General features: G+C 38.1%; 1 protein-coding gene across 1 annotated transcript in view; it reads left to right on the top strand.

Moving 5' to 3' along the window:
* Positions 1-19,263, top strand: part of ADAMTS19 (ADAM metallopeptidase with thrombospondin type 1 motif 19) — a gene marked incomplete at both ends in the record, with an annotated part of 153,604 nt that overhangs the window by 34,659 nt on the left and 99,682 nt on the right. Inside the window, 4 exons of the mRNA XM_082335783.1 lie at positions 3,157-3,329; positions 4,280-4,363; positions 5,391-5,548; positions 15,404-15,447. Coding sequence (XP_082191909.1) covers positions 3,157-3,329; positions 4,280-4,363; positions 5,391-5,548; positions 15,404-15,447 — 459 coding nt within the window. The remainder of the gene's footprint in view (positions 1-3,156; positions 3,330-4,279; positions 4,364-5,390; positions 5,549-15,403; positions 15,448-19,263) is intronic.

Genomic DNA, 19,263 nt, shown 5'->3' with positions numbered 1-19,263 from the left:
CACAATGCTGTATTTTATTGTGAACTGCTTACTGTCAATTCTGAATAAAAATGCACTGCTAGCTAAAACTTTTAGAGAGGTGTGTTAGCAGACTTCTCTGAACAGCCATGCAAATATTAAATTTAAAGTTTTCAACCACTAGCTGCTGTTTTTTATAAAGAAATGAACAATGAATAAACTGTGTTGCTGGAAACTGCACTGGAATCAATCACTGCTCCTAGGAGGATGGCGGATTGACCAGATGGCTCATGAGAGATCTTTTTTAATCCAAATGAGTTTACTATTTAAACTTAGATCTATAGCCTACTCTTGCAGCATTAGATGCTTGTATGGTAAGTCATAGTTGTATAGCTTATAGGGTGTGTTTATTTTGGCACAAATCCTGACAATGAAGTTTCATTAAAAATTATTCTCAAAAGAGTGATGAAAACACACATAATGTTTTATAAACTAGGCTGTAGATCCACAGTTAGCAAACACAAGTAAAGCTAAAGGCTAGCTATACATATAAGGCTAAGCAAGTGACTGAAGGATCAAAATGAGAGAGGTTAAAATTAATTTAGATAGCTTATGAATCTATAAGTTGTTTCTACTTGTAGGCAATTAAACACCAAATATTTATTTCTGCAGAATATATACTTATTTCTTTTAGTAAATTTGTATGCTTCTCAGTGTTAGTAAGTCTTACATTGTCACCATTTGTACAGGAATCAGTTAGCTCTTCTAAAATGTAACAGGATGGACTAAATCACTCACATATATAATCTTTAACAAATGACTACAGAAGATAGACAACCTTTTTTAAGCATGGATACTTCATACTTTTTACATTGAAAACTATATATCTACATTACTATTTACATTAAATCTATGTTACACATATATTTATATGAAATCACATCTTCTTTTTCCACTGGTATCTTATATTTTAAAGTTAATTTGTGAGTTCAGTGACTTTTAAGGGATATTTTTAGCACTTTCCTGAAGAGTGACTTATTTTTTAGAGAGTAGTCATGTATTATAAAATGAACTACAGGAACTTTCCTATTAGAGATGAGACTGATTAATTGCAAAACATTTCCTCAAAATTTCTGAATATATGGTTGTTTCCAGAACATGTGTTTATAATTGTCATCTCAAGCATCACTTTTGTTGTAAACAGAGAGCCCAATATTCCGTTGTGGAAGCTGGAAAAAATTTCACTTGATTTCAGTGAGTTCAATGAGATCAGTCCCAGAAGTTTTATGTCCTCTCAAGAGGATCTAACAGAATTTGGCTATTACAACACAGAGTTTCATTTTATATTTTGTTTTACATTAAATTATTTTAAATATAATTGCTTACTGCTATATACATATCTGACCACCTCTGGCTTGAACTGTTTCTGTGTAATTAGTTTTTCTTTTTCCCTATATACTGTAGTAGTAATGGGGATTTTGTTGTGCTTTTGGAGGGGAAACTTAAAATTAACAACAGCAGTAACCTCTAGCTTACCATAAATGTAACATGTTTTCGATTTGGAGTTTTATGTAGGTTTAGAAGCCTATTTCCAGGATTTGATTTTGTTGTTTTACTTTACCTGCTTGTAATGACAGCAGCACTGACTTTGAAGTCAAGTTAGTAAAACTTCACTTTTTTGTTTCCAACAAACCTGTATAGAATCACACGGTCACAGAATCATTTAGGTTGGAAAAGACCTTTAAGATCATCAAGTCCAACCGTTAACCTAACACTGCCAAGTGCATCACTAAACCATGTCCCTAAGGACCACACCTACACATCTTTTAAGTACCTCCAGGGATGGGGACTCAACTGCTTCCCTGGGCAGCCTGTTCCAGTGTTTGACAGCCCTTTCGCTGAAGAAATTTTTCCTAATGTCCAATCTAAACTTCTCCTGGCACAACTTGAGGCCATTTCCTCTTGTACTATCACATGTAACTTGGGAGAAGAGACCAACTCCCACCTCACTACAACCTCCTTTCAGGTAGTTGTAGAGAGCAATAAGGTCTCCCCTCAGCCTCCCTTTCTCTAGGCTGAACAATGCCAGTTCCCTCAGCTGTTCCTCATAAGACTTCTGCTCTAGACCCTTCACCAGCTTCGTTGCCCTTCTTTGGACACACTCCAGCACCTCAGTGTCCTTGTAGTGAGGGGCCCAAAACTGAACACAGTAGTCGAGGTGTGGCCTCACCAGTGACGAGTACAGGGGCACTATCACCTCTCTAGTCCTGCTGGTCACACTGTTTCTGATACAAGCCAGGATGCTATTGGGATTCTTGGCCACCTGGGTACACTGGCGGCTCACATTCAGCCGGCTGTTGACCAGCACTCCCAGGTCCTTTTCCGCTGGGCAGCTCTCCAGCCACTCTTCCCCAAGCCTGTAGCGTTGCATGGGGTTGTTGTGATGCAAACGCAGTACCCAGCACTGAGCCTTGTGAAGCTCATACAGTTGGCCTCGGCCCATCGGTCCAGCCTGTCCAGGTCCCTCTGTAGGGCCTTCCTACCCTCCAGAAGATCAACACTTCCACCCAACTTGGTGTCATCTGAAACCTTCCTTAGGGTGCACTCAATCCCCTCATCCAGATCATTGATAAAGATATTAAATGATATCCTACGTATCGTTCTCTGTCATTGATCTGAAATATTCTTTCATCTTTGCAAATCACTGAATTATTCCATGTATTTTCTTAATATTGAATTTGTGGCAAATCTATATTTGTCATCTTTTATGCTAACATACAGTTACATCGAGATGTTTTCTCTGTGATTTATGAAGATGGGCAGATTACAATTCTGCAGTCGCAGTGAGACTATTTCTCTGTCAAACCTAATATGAATTTAGTTTTCTCCCACAAACTAAACTAGGAGGAACACAGTTTTTTATAAATATGATAGGTGAAAGGATGCAAAAAAATCTAACTGACTTTATTTGAGCAGCTGGATAAGATTCCTGTTTTCTTGGTTTGAACTAACATTTATATGTAATACAGGCCTTCAGTCGGCGCTTTAGGATTGGCAGTGCTAAATAAGCATGTATTAGTGTTAATAGCTATTACATTCCACATAATGAGTTATAACATCATCACAGGTAGCAAACCCTAAAAGTACTGAAGGGGTAGTATGAAGGATGAGTTTGTCAAGCAATGTTTTATCTTACAGATAAAAGAAAATCCAGGAATCAAAAAGTATCAGAAAGTGGAAGAGGAAAACGATACTCTTACAAGTTACCTCAGGAGTACAATATAGAAACTGTTGTGGTGGCGGATCCAGCTATGGTTTCATATCATGGAACAGAAGCTGCCAGAAGATTTATTCTAACCATCTTAAACATGGTAGGAAATTTAAAATTCATTTTGACGTTCTGCAAACAATGCATGCACCACAGGCTGATTTCGTTGCTCCTTTTAATTATTCTGACTGAGCAGCTGTGAAGGACAGTCAGTACATGACCATCAGCAGGCTGTCAAGACTTACTCCATATGTTTTGCAGCGTAAAACTGTGGGGCTGCAGACTTGTCTGTGCTGTCTGGTCTTATATCTTCAGCAATGAAGCCAGAAAGTGAGAGCTGAACAAGCCGCTTTTTGGCTAGAAGCCCATGATGTTGTTGGGGCGGCTGGGGCATTGGATGATTCCTCATGATCTATGCTTGTTATGAAGAGATGACATTGTTATCAAGAAGGATTGTGTGATCATTAGTGGCTGAAAAAAAACGAAGGGTAATGCACTCAGACAATTACGCCCCCCCCCAGCTCTACCTGGAGCTGCAGTGCGCGTGTTTGGTGCATAAAGCAGTGATAACTAGCATCTGTAATGTGCATGGAAGGATTGTTCTAAAGAAGGAGCATAAGCTGCAGAATAAATAATAACTTGTAACTATTCTGAATGACAAGAAGAGTTATTGCCATGTCCTGGCTGAGACCACTCGGGCCACGATCCTGGATTTAAATGAATAGACATTTTCATGGGAATAGTATGTATATAGTAGTATATGCCTGTGTAAGTATTTGGAGAAACAGGCTAGAGTTTATAAAGTGGTCATGCCCGTTGAGGGGGAAAAGGTCTTTTTGTGCTCCCAGAATGAACAGTGTCTAAGCTGTGTTCTCCTTTCAGAAGACCAACACAATACGTTAGCTTAATGTTCTGTTCAAATTATGGAAAATTAAAGGAGTCACAGTAGCATATGAGAAATTGTTGAGGTTCTTTGAGGTTCTGTTCTTTTTAGTCTACAGTGTGTTGTGTGGAATACAAGCACGTATTTTTATTTACTGTTTTTTATCTTAGGTTTTTAACCTTTTCCAGCACAAGAGCCTTGGACTACAAGTAAATCTTCGGGTGACTAAACTTGTCCTCCTTCATGAGACTCCAGTAAGCATATATTATCTTTGTCTTAGCCTGTAGAGGGTAACGCTGCTTAGCTTTGTGCTCCACGAAGGCTTGTGATATTCACCAACTTTAATGGCTGACAAATTGTCTCAGTTAGCTTTTGTGCATTATTTAGTTATTTACACTGCTGGGCAGCCCCAGTAAAGATTAAGCTGCTTCTACTTCATGTGCTGCGCATACCAAGATTTTTCTGTGCTTGCAGTTGGAAGTCAATCAAAGAAAGCTTCCTTGTGGAAATCAGCTAGTTCTTAAGAAAATCCGCTTGTGCTCTGCTTTTTGTGCATTCGTATAGCTCAAGGCAAAAATCATCTCCTTTAAAGCCAGTGAACAGTAGAAGGAGAACTGATGTTGTTTGTCAGGCAATCTCTAGATGAACAAAAGGTGCCATGATACAGAAGTATACTTCCATTGCACCTTTCAGGCATCATCTCAAATCCTGTTCTTTCTTTCTGCAGAAGGACGAGTCAGCTGATACCTTGACTGATACTTGCTATTAACCTATGGTTTGTATATCATATTTCAGGACCATGTCAACTTGATTTCTTGTTGTTTCGACACAATATTATGGAAATCCTTTCATATTTTAGTTAGTTCATAAGAAAAAGGGATTCCCTTATTTATGCTTCTAATTTTAAAATATTGCATTTTTCCAGTGAATGAGAAAGTCTTTCTTCAGTGTCCTCTCAGCAGGTGGAGAACTCTCATTTCATGTTCAAATTCTGGATATTCACATCATTAATCTTTTCTTCACGATGGATGGTGAAAAATCAGCAAATGAATGAGACGAGTTCAGGTGAACGGATCCACTGAATGCCTCTCAGTGCACTGTCTTCACCTGTATCTTTAGCATGAGAAAAAGATGCGCGCTGCTCCTGAAGTTCAAGTCATTCTGCCGTGAACATATTATGCCATAAAAAGGAGAATATTTTTGCTCCCTCAGTCAAAAAATGGTCTTAATTCCGTCTACAGAATCATCATTTTAGTAAAAGGAATTGTTTTTTATTTCCAGGCAGATATGTATATTGGACATCACGGGGAAAAAATGCTGGAAAGCTTTTGTAAATGGCAACATGAAGAATTTGGCAAGAAGAATGATATACACTTAGAAATGTCAACAAACTGGGGAGAAGACATGTCTTCAGTTGATGCCGCCATACTGATCACAAGGTAAAATACTGAAAGATGAGTGTTAAAAAATAGGCAGTGGCCTAATATGAACGTAGGTCAAAGGATTTGATGGATGACCAACACAGTTAGGCTTTAGTTTTGCAGTGAGGAAGAGTGCAACTTGAGGTTTCTTTCCAGAACTCAAAGGTGGTGGTAAAGTGGTGGTAAAGATGGTTCAGAAAGCAATAGTCCCCCGATGGTAAACATGTGGAACGACAAACAGGTCCCTCTCTTGTTTCTTCTTTGGCTATATAGCTAAAGCCATAGGTTGGGTGCCTCTCTCCATGTGCCTTCATTTAAAAGAGGCAGCCCACACAGACCCGTAGATCCTTCCATTCAAAACACAAAAGCAGACTTAGACCATTCAGAGCTGGATCAGCATGACACTGGGCACCTTACTGAGTTATGCTTCCCTCTAATGGATCTAGAACTGGTATGTTTCACTGTGTGCTGAAGGTACATCATGTACACAGTATGTGCTCTGCAGCCACAGGGGTGTGGTCCCCGATGTGCAGTTCCTTATAACTCTTAAGTATCAGGCATTTCACACATTCAGAAGAAAATATGCCTCCAGCTCACCTCTGTCCTCCCAGGCAGATGCTGTCATGGTTTAGGCTGTAAGTGGTGCACAGGGGGATGCATCTTGATGTTCAGACAGTGTACGGCCATTATCCAACGAAAAGGACAGAATTGTGGTTCAACTGGTCTAGGGTTGGGCTTAGTCCCATTTTTGAGGTGGACCTTGGACTGGATGACCTTCAGAGTTCCCTTCCAAAGACAATTCCTCTGATTGGATATATTGGCATACCATTGTGCCGTTGGTTACATGGTATCCTAAAACCATGTGGAATCTTTAAACTTACGTGTAACCTTATACCATTTATTCAGGGCAATCTCACTAGGAGCTACATGGATTTTTTTTTTAATTAGCTGACATTCTGATTACTCCAATATCTCGAAGGTATTTCAGTTTTCTGAAGCAGAAAAATGCTTCCCTAAATTTCCCTGGTTTGGAGAGCCAGGCGCATACTGGAAGCAGGAAAGAAAGAAGTCCAAATTGTCTGTGGTGACAGCTTTGTTGCTACTTTTGCTGTTTAATCCCTTCCCTTTTCTTTGAAAAGCCCACACCCATCTCTTCTTACCCTGTGCCATCCTCCTCTGTTTGTCGTGTTTGTCTGTTTTGTGGATTGTTGGGGCTTTGAGGGACGGATTAGTTTTTGTTACACATTTGTACATGAGCTAAGCAGTAGTCCTTCACACCGGCTCCTCTGAACTACCCTGGAAGACATGAGAAATAATGTTCTCTGTAGGAAATTTCCATTAGCTCATCAGAAACCATACTTGGGATGACAGACCGGAAAGAAATTTTCAGATTAAGACCCAAGACTGATTTTAATAGCAATGAGTGTGTCAGCGGAGGAAGAGCCTAGATGGGGAAGGAAAGGTGTGAGTAGTAGGAAAGAGAGAGCTTGGGCAAAGGCATAAAGGGTGGCCAAGTATCATACGTGGCAGTGGGTTGATGAGCATAGCTAAAGGGGAACAGACCTTCCTACATCTAGTTTTACTTTGTGACTGTCCCAGGATAATCGAGCGATTGCGTACTGCTTGGTTGCTCGAAACGTGGGATTGTTGAGTGACCTTTCGCCTGTCCCCTGGCTCTCTTATTTGAGACAGCAGCAGCAGCAGCAGCTCGAGGGAGCATCGAACCCTTCAAGCCTGCATCTCAGGCACTGCCAGGAGAGTGAGTCTAGGGCTGCGTTCTTCAGTTTGTGAGGTGCCTCTCACAAGTAGTAAAGTACTATGAAAAAAAGCATGTAACACCTCTCTCCTCTCACTTTTCCATCTTCATCTTAACCAGCCTTTATGGGAAGAGGCAGAAGAGTTCTGAATTGATGCAAGTGAGGTGTTAGTTAAGCAGTCAAGAGGCAGTGGTCTGGAGATGTCTTTAGCAGGCAGTGTGTCTGGCCAGAGAGCTTTTTGAATTTCATGCAGCATTTCTAAATGGTCAAAAAGCTTTTGGAAAATCTAATCATACGTTAAGACATGCTTGGTAATAATGATATTCTGATTTGCATTGCCTACAGTTTTCGCCTGTCAGTTTTAATATCTTTTTTGGAGTAAATCTCTGATCAGCATTAAGGAAATTGAAGTAGAGAGCAGGGAAGGGATTGGTTGGATGTCAGATAGTAAGTCAGTGCCGGAGCCAGAAATTAAAGACCTGTTCTTCTGACATTTTTATTTTTTCAGTGGTATTATTCTCTGGACTATACTGCCTCCCGTCTCAGAGCTGCTTTAGCTGCTAATAAATCATACCAGTGTGGTTTGCTGACTGTGGGAATGTTTTGCTAATCCAGGCTCCCTCTGCACATCATCAGGTTTATGGTATAGCTAACCCCATGTGTGGCTCCACGTGGTTTTGTTAATTCAGAGTCTCATTCTGTTTTGCAAACACAGAACAAGCTCCCTTGTCACAACTTGCAAAGAGCTTTGAACAGCAGACCTGCTTTATTGAGAGAAATAATTTGGTTTAGACACATGAACACCAACTGCTTGGTATTTTTCAAATAAAAATGGAAAGTTTTGGTTACCTAACACATTCTGTGGCAGACCTCCTAAAACTTACCACACCTCTTTTTTTGTCTCGCATGATAATAGAAGAGCAAGAGTGCTTTGAAAAGGCTTTCCTGTGCTTTCACGTGCCCGTTGTGTCTAGTAACTAAAAGAGTTAGCAAGGAAGTACTGAGTATTCTGCAGAGCGAATTTTTAATGCCTAACTACAAAGAGCATGATGTGTATGTAACAGAGACTGTTATTCAACAGTCAAAGAGCCGTCATAGCCTTTTCATGAAAAAGGTACTTTTCCAGACTTATTTTTGCATTTCTTACCTAAAGTGGAAAGCAAAATCGGCTTCTCCCCACAACTTTCTCTGCTGCCCAAATAGGCTGTCTCTTCTCCCAAGTAACAAGCAACAGGACAAGAGGAAATGGCCTCAAGTTGCACCAGGGCAGGTGTACATTGGATATTAGGAAAAATTTCTACACTGAATGGGTTGTCAAGCATTGGAACAGGCTGCCCAGGGAAGTGGTTAAGTCCCCATCCCTCATTGGTATTTAAAAGACGTGTAGATGTGGTGCTTAGGGACATGGTTTAGTGGTGGACTTGGCAGCGCTAGGTTAACAGTTAGGCTCGATGATCTTGAAGGTGTTTTCCAACCTAAACAATTCTATGATTCTACGATATGAATAAGCTACCAATTTGTTCATTTCACTTTACTGCAGTCTTATTTCAGCCTGTGAGTTCTTGTTTAGTTTCCCTTCAAATTGGCTTATTCTGATGAATTAAAGTCCTGTTTAAAATGTGGTGCCGTACAGTAAGAGGAAGACAGAAAGAAAAAGTTTGCATAGTGTATTTAGAAGAGTTCCCCAGGGAGGTTATGTATAAGGAGAATGTGAGAATTAAAACAGAAATTGTTTTGAGGACTCTCTTGATAAAACTATCTGATTCACAGTTATAAATTAGCACTACTACTTTAGAGATAGACATATCAGGAAGTACTTTTCTCTGAGGAAAAAATATACCACGGCACATCAACATTCTTCTTGCCTTTTAAGTTAGAGAGTGCGAGTGCACAGAGATAAGCCCCGATTTTGGTGGCTACTGAGATGATATTACCAGCTGCCAACTGCATACGTTGTCTGGCCTGAATGAGGTAACTGAAAGTAGGGCCCATGGCACCCGCAGTTGCTGTATGACGATACTTAAGTTCTTTAATTGCCCCTATTGCAAACAAGGTAATGAAAGCTTCAAAGTGTATTTTTTTTAAAAAAAAAGGATACAAGACTGAGGCAGAATATACCTTGAATTAAAAATTGTGCATCATGCTGCTTTTCCAGTGCTTAGGTCAATCTGTGTCACAGTGGTTTTTTAGAAAAACATGTAAATATTTAAAAAAAAAAAAAAGTTCTGTATTTTCCTTCTCAGAATTGCCATTTTCACATGTGCGTGTGACAGAAAGTAGATCTCCGATTCTCCTGCTGTTCAGCAGATAGGCAGTGATACTCCATGTTCATAGTGTACATCAGCTGTTTGTTTATGTTGATCTGCAGTATCTGAAATCTCTTTGCTCTGGGTGATCTATAATTGAAACAACACTGTGAGGCATTTTCACTGTAAGAAAGTGCCTCATTCTATAAAAGTAGACAATAGCATAAACAGCACTTAGATTTGCTAAATATTGCTTCATTTCCAGTCATTCCAACCCTCTGGAACGCTCCCCAAAGCTCAGACAAGAATTTCTTAAGCGTTGCTATTACCTCCCAATGCACACAACAAGTACAGTTCCTTTCCTGACTCTGCTTTTTACTTCTTTTCTGATGATGATGATGATTTGAAGCAAAAATACGTCCTCAAGAAAGTCAGAGGTAGAAGACCGCAAATGACCCCTGCACAGAAGCTAACATTACCGGGTCACCCAAAAAGGTTGCAGTGTTTGGCAGTCCAAAACTGTTGAAATGTAAAGGGACAGAGGCTGGGTCATTAAGCTGCTCCTGCTGTCCTTAAACTTGTAGTGAAATTCAGCTCTGGAAAAATGAGTTCTTGCAAGTGCACGGTGAGAGAGGAAATTATTCTTAGTTTTCTCTTCACAGTGGTGTTTTTTTCATCACTGTAATTTCAATACTGCCAACGCTCCTGACATTTCTTGCAAAGTTCTACGGTGTTTACTGTTTTTCTTTTGACATCAACAGCAGACATCAAGGGAGTTCATGAGAATCTCACATGTCCTTACTACTAATTGTTTACTAATAGGATTGTAGATGCAGAAGGAAACATGGGAACGTGAAAGAAGCATACTTTAGACTCGAAGGTGTCTTTTTAAAGAAACCCACAATCTCCTGTATTTATCACATTGACTTTAAGACATGTATTTTTATCTTGTGTCTTTTAAAAATCCCGCTAATTTTAAGTCATTGCATGCTGTTTGTTTTGGTTTTGTTTTTTTCTTCTCTAAGTTCAAGGTGTTAGACTCTGCGAAGTGGTAATGCTTGTAATAATACATGTGAGAATAATCTGCATGAATTTACCTGTTCCTGTCAGCTTGTTCTTTCAAGCTTTAGTGGTCAGGCCACATATGTTCCGTTCACTCGTACAGGTCTGTTACGTAGGATTACACAGACCTAAACTGAATTTTAATTCTCTGATTATCTAGTGCACATCCCTGACACTAAATTTGGTCAGTTATTTTTACATTTTATTTTTCTGGTGAATAAGAAAGCTAGACAGTCTTGAGACAAAGATTTAAAAGAAAGGAAGATTAACTGTGTTCTGAAGTAGACTATTGACACAGTTATTTACTTTCAGAATGGACAGTTGTGTCTTATTTCTATTTTTTTCACTTCAGCTTTCAACCATGGATCCCTTTATACCCTTTGCTGCTAAAGAGCTGTTAGAAAGCTCCTCCCTATGTAAATACTTGTAAGCTGTGATCACGTCACAACTCATCTTTCTCTTAGATTACTTTAGAGAGGTTTTTAAGCCTGTTTCCCAGACTTGTAATCATTCTCTTAGCTCTTTCCAGACCCTTTCCTATTTTTCAAATTGTTTTTTGAAGCATAAGTGCCAAAATTAGGCACAGTAGTGTGTGAACGGTTGTAGTGGTGCCACATCTGATATTTTCCTGCATCTTTATCCAAGGATACTGTTCACTCCTACTGCCTGTTTTCAAATGCTCATGTTGTCATGCTGTTGCTATATGTGATCAAGTTTGGGGGTCCATTTTGGCTACCTTAAAATACAAGTTACTCAGATGAGTCATCTTTAAAAATTGATTTGTCTTCATTCCTATTTGTATTCTACCAGATCTCATTTAATTTTCAAACTTCACCAGTAGTGCTCTCTTATTTTCTTCCAGATCATTGTTTAATGCTAATGCTGAGTCTAGCTTCTGTTGGACTCCACTGGAAAACACCTTCCTTGGCTTCCTAACGTTCCTATGTCTGTTTTGAGATCTTAGCTACACATTCGATTCAGTTATTGGTTCACTTATCACACTTCTGAGCTGTTATTTTTTAGTTTGTCTGAAACATGAGCTTTAGAAGAAAGCCTATTTATATTATCCTTTTTAATCTCAGTTCAACTTTACAGACCCTACCTGACCTCTTAACTATTTAAAATATTTAAATATAGCGTTTCCTGATTTACTAAAATACACTGTCCAGTGCTTACTGGTGCATTTGAGGTTTACCCTCAAAATACTGAACCGTTTCTGAAGTAGCATCTACGATAGTAACATTGTCTATTTGTTGAAATTCCCAACTGAACAGTAAATGTGTAATTTATCTTGTGGTTCATTAACCCCAAAACTGATTTTAATTTTTTTTTTAATGTGCATTTATTAGTTGCTATGTATGTGCCTGGTTTATATGTGGGAACCGTTTCAGAATGTCCTGTTACATGAAGAGACAAGAACATCTGCACTGTTGTCATTATTCACTTAGCACAATGCAAACATAGGCGTTTGCAATGTGATGAGAGTGTTATTTGCCATGGAGGCCATTAATTGCAACTATTCTTTATAAAAGCCTTATGAAAACTTGTTGCTTGGGCAATACACCACAAATACAGTCCTAGAATCAATGACAACAGCAGGAATTAGACTGCCGTTTCAAGCCTACACTACTTTTTTCAAAATTATGAACATTAGAGAAGTTAAGAAATTGAAAATAGGGTGAAAGCCAGAATGAAGATTTGGTAGACTGGTAAAATCCATTATTTGTCCTCTTCTGTTTCTTCTTTTCTCCATTGTGGCGTATGGAAGGAAATGATAAACTGGCTTCACAAGAAATAGGTCTTTTGACTAGTATGCCTAAAACAAGTGTTAAATTTATCTAAAAGGACAAATAGGTGCAAGCTATTCAGGAAACATAAGTCTGGATTCTTCTTCAGTCTTCCTCTGCTGTTCTTGATGTCTTCTGTTGTACGTCCCATCTACACATCAGGATTTATTTTAACAAAGATAATGTAATGAGATACTTTATATTTAGAAATCAGATAGTTAGTCTTTGTTTGCTGTGAAGGCCCTTCATAATGCTATATGTGGTCAATTAAAAATGCACTAAGTAAATATAATTTTCTGAAACAATGGATTAGCGGTTACCCATTCCTGCCTAGAATTCTTTTCTGGGGTTAGCCAAGTCATTCAAGCTCGGAAATCAGTTCTAAATCTCATGAAAGCTCCTCTTCTCTCACTTGAATAAGGGCTTGTTTTTCCTGCCATGTGCATGCAAAGTAACCATTTAAAGTAATGGAAATTGTGTGCTGGATGCTGGTTAGAAGGGGACTTTAGTCTGCTTTAATCAGTTTCTTGCTTTCAGTGTTAGACTCAGCTGCTAACTTGCACTACAAAAGCTTCTATATGCATTAATGGTAATGCTAATATCTTTGCCCTATTTTCCTAAGAGAAGGGAGGAAAAGAATAAAGGCAAATAATCTCAGTGGCTTTCCTGAGGGCTTTGTAGTGTGCTCTATTCCTCTATTTTATACCTCCTCTTATTTGGAAGAGTCCGTATCCTCTCTTGTCTTGTGTAGTTTCAGTATGCCAATTTCATATACATATATAAAGTGTAGAGGTGTATGTGTATATATATATATGTGTGTATGTTATATACACACAGAGGAACGTAGTTAGAACATGATGGAGTATTTAAGTTACTGTGTGGGAATTAGAGAACAATTTCTGTAAGAGTCATTGGTAGGTCTAGCTAGAGCTGTAAATCTTTACTAATGAGCCTAGTCTCAAATGTATGTAATGCATTCATATTCTTGGAAATTAAAGGAGCTATTACATTCTTTCAATGTAAATCAGGAACTAAGAATGGTTTATTGTACTTCCCTTTTGCCAAATCATAGCAGTACCGTTTTCCCCAAGTCCCATAATGAAACTCTGGATGCATAGCATAACCATAGTCAGAGTCAGCCAAGAAGGAAAAACAAAATGAAAACAGCTCAGTAAGTGTATGAGAATGCTATTACAGAAGCAGCAACCTCTTTGATATTAGCAGTTTTAAAATGTCAGGTGGTATTCTTGTACATTTGAAGGTATGCTCTCTTTTTTTTTTTTTTTTTTTTACTTGTTTTTGCATCAGTTAATATTTATGGTAGTTGTATGAGTGTGCGTGGAAGACAATCTATGTCCTTAGATTGTCTTTACACATGTTCTCTTGCTTCACCACAAGTCCCATATTTCTAATCGTTCTGTCATGTTGCTTAACAAGACAATAAGTCCCTTGTGTCACATAGCACAAAACAAAGAATTGTGTTACAACCCAGTGCATTAATGCAATTTGTTGCAGGTTTGAAAAAATAAAAAAACTCCCTTCTGTATCTGATTATAGTTTCTTGTTCACCACCTTTGGTTCAATTTCCAGGGCCCTTCTAAGTGGATTCCCGGAGTTTCTGTATCAGTTTATTCGCAAGATTTGTTTCTAGCACTGTTGTTTTGCTTGTCTACTCTGTAATTATCTGGCAATGGTGACTGGAGAATCAAAAGCTATGTAACCCCATGTCTCTGGCTGTGTGGCCTTTGACAAGTGTCAGAAGTTTGCCAGCCTCTTGAGATTGTTTTTGGGTCTAAATCACTCTGTGGGAATAGTCTGTGGGAAACAAACAAACAAACAAACAAAAAGCTCTTGGAGTAGTTACATTTGTAAAAATGATAAGCATCACTAGTCTACTCTCTCATCTCAAGCATCAAACAATTCCTGCATTTTGTTCCTGGAAAATGAGTGTTTCTATATGTGTGTATGTTTATCCGTATCAATCTGTGCGTGTATCTATGTAGCTTCATAGACAGAACGTAAAAATGAAATCTCACTGGCCTGTATGGTTCCTCTGTAAAAACAGAGACCATTACTCTGTGGTACAGCTAAAGATCAGAAACTTCTTTATTTGTGTACATGTTGGATTGGATATCAGGTAACTAGGTTGTATTTTGCTTAGATGCTATACGTGGGGGGGGTGTTTGTTGTTTGTTCCCTGTTCGTTCCCTCCCCACCTCCCCAGTTCATGCATACCTCGGCAGCCCTATTTTTTCTTAAAATAAAAAGTTAGCATGGGTTATAAACACTCCAGTAAAAAGAAGCTTTTCCTTTGCTCTTTTGATACCTTTGCTATGTGTCTCTGAGAACAGGTAAAATACGTGTGAAATTAAAATGAATACCAAGTCGATGTTGTTTAACACGGAGATGAAATATTTATTCTACTTCATGCAATTGAGCAGTCTTATTTCTAGAGCTATGACTGGACTGACATCTGTGTTGGTGATAGGATAGTCTTCTCCCAGTGAGTTAATTTGTAAGTCTTCCACTACTAGAATGGGATGCCCTAGCAGAAATGCTTCTCCAGAATGTATTGCTATTAGCCATTTTAACCATTGACCTTTTAGCACAAAAGCTTTCTGACTCTCTCTCTCATCTAAATGCTGGATTACAGTGCTGCTTTTGGATGTGATATTAAGCACTGAAGATATTTTCATTTCAAATGAAGGAAAGACTAACTTTAGAGTTGTTACATTTCAAGACACTTACTTGTGGAAAAAAACAGAAATTAGGTGCAATGCAGTTTAAATATATCGTAAATATTTTGCCACCTGACTACTCCTAAATCTGTTCCGAGAATAAATTGAAGTTTAAGTGTTCTGGGTAATCCTGGCCTTCGCTTACCCATGCTCTTCGTTGAGATAATGGTGTTCTGTATTTATTCATTGAGCCATACAAAATATTTGTAAATAGGTCACACAGTCATTACCAATCTGACAGCTTGGCTTGCTTAACATTTTTCTTTTCCACCCCCAATTCTAGGAAGGATTTCTGTGTACATAAAGACGAACCATGTGATACAGTTGGTAAGTAAACAAACATAAGTGTATAAACCACTTCATCAATTGTGTTACACAGACACGTGGAGCTAAAAGATGACAACAGCATCTGTTATAGATAGCTGTAACTAGCTAAAATACAAAATACATCTCAAATGCCAATAATACTTTGTTAGATTTGTGTAATCTTCTAGCAAAAGAATATGTTTAAGTACAATATTTCTATCACAGTCATAGAGAAAACTTTTAAAACTTTTTTCTTTTTAATCTCACTGCCACTTTAATACCAATTGTTTTAATATTCTTAATTCAAAATATGAAGCTAAACAAACGTGTTTATGATTCTTTTTTTATGAAGTGGATTTGTCTTTGGTGAGAATATGTCTATTAGGTTTAAAAAAAGTTTCCGTAAGAATATAATGTAACATATGGAGTAATATGGTGTTTATGAACTATGTGACTTCTGAAGTGAACTAATGTGCAAGGCATTTTCTGACATCTTCAATTAAAGTGAGTGCTAGCTGCACCAAGTTTTTCTATCAACAGTTGTTAATTTAGTTCACACCCTTTTGGGAAGACAGTTTTTCCTTGTAAAGGTCTGCTGGAAAAGGTAGCAAAAGGTTGCGGTTGTTCTGTTCAGCTGTAATTCTGGGTGAAAACACTCAGTGAGGGATGTCATGGCATGTTTTTACCCTAGAATTTCTTTTGGCAAATAGAAGTCTTTTAACAGTTCTATATGTAAATACAACTATTCAGAACCTAAGTTGTTTCACTAAGATTAGTATGATAGTAATGAACTATTAACTATTGTCATGTTCGTGCTCCCTCTTAGGTAGCGGAGAAGTAGAATATTTTTTTCCTGTTTAATATCTATGGCAAAGATTTGAGGAGAATTCTCATGTAAACTGTATTACCTCACTACTTGCTAGTCCCTTTTCTTTTACTGCTGTATTATCCCAAGTCTATGTGAGCGTGTCTACGGGATGGATATCAATAAAGAATCCTTCTAAATGAAGAATGGAACGTTTCTCACAGCAGTTACTGGTTAAGAATTCATAGTGTTCTTCCACTAGTCAGTATCTTGGTCTTAGGTGAATTTTGTATGAGTATTTGGTGCTCAGAGGCATTTCTTTTTGTCTTGTAAGTGGAAGAATGTTTCCTTCCAGCTGAAAGAGGAAGCGATGTGACAAGAGGTCTTCAGCATCTTATGCTGATGTAAGCTGAAGATCAAATCTGGAGTACTTCCAGTATATCTAAATCTGGATAGGGTGCTGTCTGGATTTCACAGATGAAGTGAATGTATTCAAGGATTTTCCATGAAAAATATTTCCTCTTTGATTGAACCTTGGAGGTAATAGAATGACTATTTATCTCTGAATTTGTCCATGAAATTGTGAATGAGGTAAGATTGAACTGACTCAAGTATCGGTCATTCACATTTCTGTGATGAAGAATCTTGAAAATGAGGCAGTGCATTAATCATAAGTGCAGAGGAAGCAAAGAGTTTGCAGTCTTAATATAGTGATAAGCAAAATGAAGTAGAGATCTTGGCTGTCTAATTTGGCATTTTGTGGAATGGCTGCTGTGGACTTTCCCACTGTGTATTTTGTTTACAGGTTTCTTCAGGAACGGAAATATGTGCAGTTCTTTCCATATAGCTACAATTGTGCAGCAAAAGCTAAGGTTATTAATTTTTTGTTGTTCCATCAGTTATTATATGAATTTAATCATTCATTTTCCAGATAAATGTAGTGCCTTTCCATAAATTCAGTGTATCATTTCTTCCATGCACATTTACAGTGCTGTAAGTCCATGCTCACTCTTAAGAAGACAATGTCTTTCTGAAGCTCTTGTCCACCATCATCCGTGAGCTGATCTAAGGAAGAGTGTTCAGAAAGCTAGGGAGGACATGGTGCGTTTCTCTTGAAGAGAATTTTTAAATTGTCTTACTGGCATGAATGTATTACGTCAATATTTTTAGGATTGCAGGTTTATATGCAAAATTGTTGAAAGTACATGTAGGTAGATGGTGGTTTCATTTTGGCGTCTTTTCTTTTGCTTTTGCCTTCACTAGGAAAACCCAAATGGTGATTTGTAGTCTTAGATAGGATCATGAGTAAAGGTTCGCTGAAAGGTAAGGAAGAGCAGTTTGATCTTACTGTACATCTTCATGCAACATGTTTGTAGGCAAAAGGAGACAGCACATTCCAGGGATGTTTAACATGCTATAGAATTTGCCAAAGAAAGTAGATGAGAAAAGCTAATGTAGTATCAACTGTACAATTCCCAGCTGTCTAGAGCTTGCCCCTCCTTCCCCTTAAAAGCCGCCAAAAGATTACACCACAGCACAGACTTTTGTCTACCTTAAAGAGTGGAATAAGGCAATTCTCTGTGAAATGTTAACATAACTGTACATGTGCATGAGGCAGTCAAGGTGATCTTTGTAGCACATTACACAATCCGGAAATGAAAATAATGAGAAAGGACCTCCTTATTGGAAAGGATTTTCATGTTCGATCACGGTTCTTCCCAGTGATGGATATTAAACAGACAAATACTGGATTTATTGTTTATTCATTGGATGCCAAGACTCACAGTTTTCAGGCTGGATGTGAGTACCCACTTAAGCCAGATGGAGTGAGTGCCAGTATTAGACAAAGTTTTCATGTATTTAGGTGGCAAATAATATATTTCTCTGTGCTTCCAGTCTTGTTCTAGTCAAAGTACAGAGGTTACGCACTCTTCAATTAGTATTTTTTCATTGTCTCTTAAAATAACAGTGATTTATATGAAGATTTAATAGTTTAAAGGTAACGTTAACCAAGAACTCTGTTAACCAGAAAAAAATGTTTACTCAAGATCAAAAACATGTCAAAACTCCCTAGAAATATATAATTTCATTCTTGATTTTGAAACAAAATACATGGTGCTAATCTTTCAAATATTCCTGCAGAAAAGCATTTAAGGTGGACAAATTCAAGAATTTTTTTCCATCATGATAGAAAACATGTTTTGGAATGTTTGTCAGGTTTTTACATTCTTAATCAGGAAAAAATTCTGGCTATCTTGGTCATCAAACCCAAAATGTATTAACACTTCATATCTGATAGTTTTGAAAAGTAAGCAGAAATAGAAGAATTAGTTCTGGAATTTTATTCAATTTCCCGAAGTGTGTTGAAGTTTAGAAAGTAGAATGTCTTTATTTTATGCTTTTCAGGGTTATATTAAGTATTATACTATTGCTAGAAGTGTTTGGAATGCTCTGCTGTAGCCAGGGGAGTTGTGGGGATAGTTTCTTACTTCACAATGTAAATCCAGAGTAACTCTAATGAATGCCTTTCTTGACTAATCTCATGTTTCTGTAAAACAATAAGCTAGACTCTCATGTGGTGTCAGTCAGCCCAGGTTAACTGACTTCAGCTAAGCCGTTCTGATTTCAGCATTGTCAATTGTCACAGCCCCTGTCAAATTCCTTCTGGGTGGAGAGCCATGAGGTAATTGTTTTAGGATCAAAATCGACCAGACCCAAGTGTTCTTAAGCTTCCTCTGGTTGGTTGGTTGCAGCACTCTTCTATTTATATTTTTTTCCCCTGCTGTTCTGCTCATGTGTATGCTTCCTGTCTCCTATTCCTGCACAGAAGTGAGATCCTGTTGCTGTGCCACTGATTCTTGCAGGTCTTCTGTAGCTTAAAGAGAGGTTTCAGACCTTGCTTTACTGTATGATACATACTTTGATTAAAACAGAGAGCTTGTTTGGGGGTGGAAGAATATAAAGATGTTTATATACAAATTAAATTTACTCTAGCTAATGAAAAAATTGGTTTAGACCTGTAATTGTCCAAG

Source organism: Platalea leucorodia, assembly GCF_965183815.1.
Source record: "Platalea leucorodia genome assembly, chromosome: Z".
Taxonomy (NCBI): domain Eukaryota; kingdom Metazoa; phylum Chordata; class Aves; order Pelecaniformes; family Threskiornithidae; genus Platalea; species Platalea leucorodia.
This window is presented reverse-complemented; position numbering and strand designations above follow the sequence as displayed.